General features: G+C 35.3%; 1 protein-coding gene across 1 annotated transcript; it reads right to left on the bottom strand.

Moving 5' to 3' along the window:
- Nucleotides 1–86: 86 nt before the first annotated feature.
- fam210ab (family with sequence similarity 210 member Ab) lies at nucleotides 87–7,368 on the bottom strand. Its single transcript, XM_043260816.1, has 4 exons — nucleotides 7,230–7,368; nucleotides 5,639–6,077; nucleotides 4,709–4,820; nucleotides 87–4,613 (listed from the first exon to the last, which is right to left on the bottom strand). Exons 2-4 carry the CDS (start codon nucleotides 6,040–6,042, stop codon nucleotides 4,293–4,295), a joined length of 837 nt encoding a protein of 278 aa, XP_043116751.1. The 5' UTR covers nucleotides 6,043–6,077; nucleotides 7,230–7,368; the 3' UTR covers nucleotides 87–4,292.
- Between the last annotated feature and the right edge of the window lie 497 nt (nucleotides 7,369–7,865).

The following is a 7,865-nucleotide window of genomic DNA, read 5'->3' as shown; positions in this document are numbered from 1 at the left end:
TTTTTTTATATATATATATATATATATATATATATATATATATATATATATATATATATATATATATATATATATATATATATATATATATATATATATATATATATATATTTTAGATTTGTTCGCTGGGGATTATGGTGGAAAAAAAGCAACACACTCACCTTTATAAGCTACTCTATTTGTACTCAGAATGTTAGAGTCAGCCAATCAAAATGTTTGAATGCTTTGATTTTATGTCTGTGTTAGTTGGCTTTATTTTTATTTTATTTTTTCTCTGCTCATGGTGGGATTTTTTTTTTTTTTTTTTCTCCTGCTGGACAGAATGATGCTGTCTGGACCTGTGAACTTCATACCAGACTAAACAAACACTCTCCTCTTCTATATTTACAGTAGTACAACCACAACAACTGGACTGGATTTGGAATTTTTTTTTAAATCCCAGCTGTTTCAACCCTTGGCAAAAATTATGGAAAAATTTGGCTTTTTTTTTTTTTTTTTTTTAACTTTGTTTTCAGTTAATAGCTGAGCATTCTGGTTTTGTAAGACGTAAACTTACACTAATCCAATTTTTTAATTGATGACAATTTTCCAGACAAAGTATAGGAAACATTATGTAACATTTAAAAATATAAAACAAAACAAAAAAGTTATTTCTCTGGCTTTTCTGTTGGCCTGAATTCTTTGAAACACACGCCATACTAATAAAAACTGTTCTCCATGAATCTGGTTCCAACTATTATAACTAATAGCATGATGGAATCTTTTCATTTCTTTCCTCTTGATTATGCTTTTTCAATCAGATTGAGACCTGGAATGTTTGTTGGCTCACTGAGCTGATTGTCTTTTCTTGATAAAAAGCTTTAAAAAAAAAAGCTAACTAAAAGTTGTTTAATTTATATAACAAGACAAAAAAAAAAGTTCCATAATTTTTGCCTGGGATTGTAGGCTACAATTTAGAATTCTAAAGTCCTATCACATTTACAGTCTAGCTGATTCAGAATGTAACGATCTTAGAGTATTTATTAAAAAAAACAAAAAAAAAAGAATGAAAAAAATACAAAAAACTCTAGATTCCCATCAAAATGGCTAGAATTGGGATTGCGTAATTCCAGCAGCTTGGCTTGATCTAGATTTGGTAGAGTTGCTTGAATGGCGTCTGGATGCTCTGGACTTTCAAGCGCTGGCTTTAAAAGCTCAGAACTTCAGAAACACTTTGCAGAACCTGAGATGTGATGCTTCTCTCAGACCCAAGGCTACAAAGAGCGAGAGCACAATGTCCCTGCATTCAATTCAAGAGCCCGTTCTGTCCATGTGTTCTTTTCACTGGCCGTCTTCAGTGCTTTCTCTAGTCAGTTTGCTGCTCCTGCTGTTGCTGCTGCTGCTATGCTGCTTCTCATCTGCTGCACTTTTTTGCTTTGCCTGTCTGTCCATCCCGGTCAATTCTCCCCTTTTGTTCTCCACAATTTGTTTCTGTCTCAAAGGAAGAGCTTTCTGCCGTTTTCTACTGTCCAAGGAGTTTGCATGTTACTCACGAGCTGAATCGGTGCCTATCGATCGTGTTGTTTTTTTGAGCGACGTAGGAACCCACTTGCACTCTAAAAGTTCCCACCTTAGCTGTGCCTCACTTCCAATGGTGCTTTCTTCTTCTGTGTAATGTTTTCTTTTTTTGTTTATTTGTAAGGTGCTGTAAATAAAGTTAGTCTGTATGCACATATCCTACCCAATGGGTAGAAACCAGAAAAAAAGACATTGTTAATAATGTAACAATTTATAGCTGATATAAAGATTTTAACACGGTGGCAACGGATTTGTAAATGCCTACAGTTCAAATGTGCTTTCTTTAACTTAATTTTATTATTTTGGCAAACGAGGAAATTCATTATCGGAAGGATGCTTAATTCTGAAAGTACCAAACTCACATTTGTTTTATCGAGTAACATCTTGGTACAGAATGAATGAAATGGTGTTCTGGATTAGGATGTTGCTTCAAACACTGCCCCAACAACAAAAGGCACATGCACACAAAGGAATTTAATCAACTAGTTTTTAATCGGAAAAATACGAAAGCCTGTTTCCACTGCAAGGTGGAAGTGAATATATATATATTTTATTTTTTTTTTTTTATTATTATTATTATTATTCCTTGAAAGGGGGAGAAATTTTTAAATAAAAAAATATTTGAGAAAAATTCAAATTCTAAGTTTGCATTCAGATTTTTATTTTATTATTTTTTTTTTCAGAACTCAAAATTGTAAGACGAAAAAGTCACTATTTTCTTTTTGAGTTTAATTCCTTAATGGGTGGGGGAAAAACTGAACTGCTAGAAGAAAAAAAATTCATTAACAAATTTAGACAATTTCCTTTTTTATTTTATTTTTAAACGCTGGTGGAAACAGGCTTCTGCAGAAAACGGTTTTAACTTTAACTGGTTAAAGCAAGTTCTAGATTGGAATGGACCTGTGGAAAGTGTAGTTAGCAGTGCCAGACTCCCACTCGCAGACACAAACGCTGAGCGATGGTGAAATGACAGTCTTGCTTAAAACAGCGGTGTTCACTTGAATCCCAACATGTACATGACTTTTCATGCCACCCTGTGTTGTGCTTCCTGTCTTTGCAAGTTTAATAATGAACCAAATGAGAGATGTAGTTTTAACATTCTTATTTTTGTTATATACTGTATTTCAGACATTCTTGTGTATGTGGTGTATAGGAGCAAAAAAAAAAAAAAAAAAAAGATTTTAAATTGCAGATATTTATGTGCTGGTGCTCCGCTGTACAGTAGCTTGTATTCGCATGTCTATAGTTATATACCTGAAGATAATGTACATAGCGATGCCATTTTGACTACAAGCACCTGACTAACAGCAGTTGACATTTTGAGCAATGTACCGAGATGCTTTTGAAGCTTTTCTTTCTTGCACAAGCGCAGAGAACTAACGAAGATGAGAAGGTTTTAGACTTGTTTCACTCTGCTGCTTATAGAGTGTCTGAAAACAAACACTCGGCTTTAGAAAGCAACACAATAATAGACCTTTTACACGGCTCATGTTACTCCTTATGTTCATGTGTGTGGACGTTTTCTATACATGCACATGTACATATTTTATTTAAATCATTGTGGTGTAATAGGTTTTAAGCATAAGGTCTGTTACTGTAATGCTGTTTTTTTTTTTTTTTTTTTCAGAAAAAGTGATCAAAACATGTTGCTCTAATCACTGTTATAGTCAAACTTTTATGCTTGTACTCCTCTGCTGTTGTCCAACTGCAGTTAAAAACTAATAAACTAAAAGTACCAGTTGCTGATGTGTCTAACACTTAAATTTTTATCTTTTACATAGTGAAATAATATCCGATATGCCTTCTCGGATCAACCATTTTATTATTCTCTCAATGAACATTGAAATATTAAGGTGATTTGAGTTTAGATTAATAAAAAACTAGCAGCTTGTCCAGATACTCAATATAAACACACGATGCAATTCAGGACACTGTATAGTCTAGATGAGTGTAGACGATACACAAGAACTCGAATACACGCATGATATAAACAAGTGAAAATCATTAAAGCAATGCTATGTAACTTTTGGCACTCTAGCGGTTAATAAAAAGAACTGGCAGCGAAAAACATTCTAGCCGGAGTTACTTCTGTGGCGATCCACCCAGGTATGTGTTATCCAAACAGGCCCCAACAGTCCAAATGTAAGTGTACCGCAGCGAATCCGTTTGCAAGATGAGTTTATGACGTACTCGTATGTTTTTTCAAATTTTGAACGCTGAAAAAAAGTTACATAGTGTTGCTTTAAATATCAAGTAGATACTGACAGGCCCATTTATCACTTGGTAATCAAGTAGAAATACTTAATATATATTTAAAACAACTGAACTAATATACATTCACAAAACCACACTTAACATGATTTTTGGCTTAATATAATTCTGGTATTATTGCTAGTTCAAGTTCGCTTGTCTCCAAAACACTTAAGTGAATGGAAACCACGTTCACTGCCTTAAAGGGACAGTTCACCCAAAAATGAAAATTCTGTCATCATTTACTCACCCTCATGTTGTTTCAAACATGCATGAACACAAAAGACTTATTTTTTTTGTCAATACATTCAGTTGTTTTGGACTTGCATTATTCGAACAAAAATTTTTTTTCTAAATATTTCTTTTGTGTTCTGCAACAGAACTATCCCTTTAAGTCAACACCTAACACCTAGTGAGGGTAATTACTGTCGGCGTGAAACCTTCCACTGTACGTGAGATTTTAGTGACGTTTCTCTTCCCACAGCCTAGTCGGCTTTCTTTTGGAAATTCATTTTGTCTTTCGTCTCCTGCAGTTTCTCAGAAAACTTGTCTTTCGTCCCAGAGAATCGCTCTTTGGTCTCCTCCATTCGTTCGGAAAGCATTTCTTTGGTTTCCTCCATCTTCTCCGAAAACCTCTCTTTTGTCTCCTCCATTTTTTCAGTCAGTCGTTCCCTGGTCTCCTCCATTTTGTCTTGAATGTACTCTTTAACAGGTGGAGGGGTGGAGAGGTATCCATGTTTGCGGAGGTACTGTACAGACAGGGATGTGCCGCCCAGTGTAACGGTGTATCGTGCAGGAGTGGCGAGCTGTGACCAGATAAAGTGATAGAATAACATTTATAAATGATTAGTCATAGCATGCAAGTATTTTAAAACCATCTTAGCGGTTTTTCTTTGTATACCTTATACATTGCATAGGCTGTGAGTGCATAGCCACCCTGGGAATCTCGCAAAATTCCCACCATCCAATCCGGTAAACCGATCAACTCCAAAAACGGGACCAGATTCACGCCTCTGCAGGGAACACAGGAAAATAACGTGCATCTTTACGAGAAAGAGATGATTGCTTTTGTAACCTTCAAGTGTTGTTTGTATAGCAGTAGTCGATTGTCCAGATGACGCTGCTAAAGCTTGTCTGACCTGCTGAAGCTCAGACGGACTTTATCTGGAAAAACCTTGACCTCTCTGCCAGCCTCACCTTAATGCCAGTGCATTTAGTCTGTATGTTTTGATCTTTAGAGCAAATGCATCTCAATGCATGTAGTTTACTGAATTCAGAAGCCCGTTATGTACCACGAGACAATAAAGCAACAGGCACACTGAGTTTACATAAGTACATACATCATAATCAGAAAGCTACAATATTTGCACGACGTACAAAATGTTGGTACGATACTGGTTATCAATTTATCTGCATTTCATTAACATTACACTTGTTACCACCTAAGATTCGGTTAAATTTCTTAAATTCAAGTTAATGTAATAGTTTAACAACACTGTTAAATGTAACATTTAGCTAGCTCAATTTTTTTTGTACATTGTAATATTGTAATGCCTACATTCAGCTGCAGCACTTAAACATTTCAGTTTAATTCCAGCTATTTATTGACCGTTAAGTGTAAATATCTACCATTATATGAAAATAATTATCAGCAATTATTATCCCCAAGTAACCGTCTGCTCAATAAAGAAGTGGTTTTGGTTTTTAGGGGTCTGAAGAACTGACAAGCTGAACATGTCAAAACAGAACATTTTAAAATAAAATTTGGCACTTTTTATTGTTGTTATTGTCAAAGGGTGTGTTATTGTGCAGAACGCTGATGTTCACTTACTTCATTGCGGCGTAATAAAAGCTCCCAAACCACACAGTGGACGTGACCATGTGCACAGGCACCATGACTTTACCATACTGTTTAAACGTCTTTTTAAATCTCTGAATGAGCCCGATAGACTTGTCCTGCAGAGGGTCGACGTCAACCTTATTCTGAAGGGTAGACTTCGTATCAGCCTTATAAAGACCCTCGGCCCCCGCCAGACTCTGTGGCGGGTTTAATGGCGTTTCTTCCTCCGTGGACGTTTTGCGGCTCTCTTTTGTCCTGATGGCATTAGTGCAACTGAAGCAGCGTGAGGTCCGGACGGTCGCAGGAAGCTCGCGGACAGCCCAGGTGTGACCCAGGTACACGGAGCGCAGCAGGAGCACGCGCCGCACCGCGACTGGAGCCCACATCCGCTGCATCACCTCCTCCACCTACAGAGCGCCACCTACAGGACCTGTGTGACCCAAAGAGGTTAGTGTACAATTACACCCAAACTATTAACATCTGGCTGATGATGCTCTAACAGTCTTGAACTTGATTGAACTTGTTTCTTTTGATTTCCAAAAGCTTTTTATTTTAGTGGCTTGAAATTGCAAATATATATATATATATATATATATATATATATATATATATATATATATATATAGAGAGAGAGAGAGAGAGAGAGAGAGAGAGAGAGAGAGAGAGATAAAGAAATTTGTGTGTATATGTAAAATTGTATTTGAATAATTTGTTATACATACATTTGTTGAATAATTATATACACACATGCATACATACACACACATACATATATATACACACACACACACACACAACTTTTAACACATATACACATTTTTCTTATATTATTTAAATACAATTTATTAAATAATAATGTTGATTACATTTTACGTTACTGCAATATAACTTATTACATTTTACTGGAAGTTAACTATACATGATTGTTGTTAGTAACGAGTTGAGGATGATAAACACATGCCATTGCTCAGGTTAGATAAGAGTCATGGCTCTCTGTCAACCACCAGACTGATCAGGTTAAAGACAAAGTAGCGTAATTCCAGAGATTAATTAAGTTACTTTTAAGCGGTTACATTTTAACATTTATCTGCTTGTAATTTTTGAAGTGGCGATTCCCTTAAACTGTCTTCAGTCATAAATGTAAGAGTCTTTCAACACAGTTTTGACGTCTCTGAACTTCTAAGCAAAAGACCAGGCATCTTTGGCTGAAAAACTAAATATGCGGCGCGTTGTTCGGTTTCAAAACGTTATATAAATGCAGAGATTAATCAGTCACAAGAGTTTCAACACATTTAATCCACCAGAAGTTCAGGATTAAATTCCTGACGTGCTTTATAAAGTATAAATATCGGTCTTCTATGTATGACATTGGGGTTGTTTTAGAGGACAGGCAGACGTCTGCACAACTAAAATCACTAACGTTAGAGCTCAAGTTAACAGGGCCCTGATCTAAACTTTCAACACACTGCTTTGCCACTCCTGTAGGTTCAGACACACAGCCACGACAGCTGAAACAACACCGAATGTATCAACCGGAAGAAATAGTTAAAAATAGCTGGTTAGAAACAGCGTGGTAACTTACATTCACCTCTGAAAGGTCTGCTGTGGGTTTAAGGAGAGTCCTCGCAGCGCTCCATACCTCAGCAGACACATGTCATGAACACGCACGTTCTCCAGACACCTCCACATGGAGCTGGGGCGCGGGGCATCATGGGAAGTGTATTCATTTGATTAGCGTCAGATAGCCCAGTTTAGGTTCAGGGAAAAACCTTTACCTTTTATCCACCCGCTTTTTTTTTTATCCAAATTTGGATTATTACTTTATATCTGTTTTTGCATAAAAGCAATTTTTGTATTTCTTGAGCGAGTTACTAAATAAAGAATAGCCATAAAGTCTAGCAATAAAAAAAAAAAACAGGTCAAAAAGATTTACATTTATTTTAAATGTATATTATTGACTCTATATACCCTAAAACCCTATATATATATATATATATATATATATATATATATATATATATATATATATATATATATATATATATATATATATATATATATATATATATATATATATATTTCTATTTGTCATTTTCTTAAGCCAAATTATCAAAACCAGTATCGTGGAAATGTGTTTTTGTGGGGTTTTTTTTTACTTTACTTTTATGTATTTTTACTTAATTTATTTGACTGGAAATTATATAGAATATTATATGGA

This window comes from Puntigrus tetrazona, chromosome 16 (genome assembly GCF_018831695.1).
Source record: "Puntigrus tetrazona isolate hp1 chromosome 16, ASM1883169v1, whole genome shotgun sequence".
Lineage (NCBI taxonomy): Eukaryota > Metazoa > Chordata > Actinopteri > Cypriniformes > Cyprinidae > Puntigrus > Puntigrus tetrazona.
The sequence above is the reverse complement of the archived record's forward strand: the minus strand, read 5'-3'. Positions and strand labels throughout refer to the sequence as shown.

Excerpts from the sequence above, each read along its gene's own strand:
- fam210ab (XM_043260816.1), bottom strand. The coding sequence starts at position 6,042 with ATGCAGCGGATGTGGGCTCCAGTCGCGGTGCGGCGCGTGCTCCTGCTG. Across the intron at positions 4,821-5,638 it reads TTTTATTACGCCGCAATGAA|AGGCGTGAATCTGGTCCCGT; the intron begins GTAAGTGAACAT and ends TGTTCCCTGCAG. Across the intron at positions 4,614-4,708 it reads CAGCCTATGCAATGTATAAG|CTCGCCACTCCTGCACGATA; the intron begins GTATACAAAGAA and ends ATCTGGTCACAG.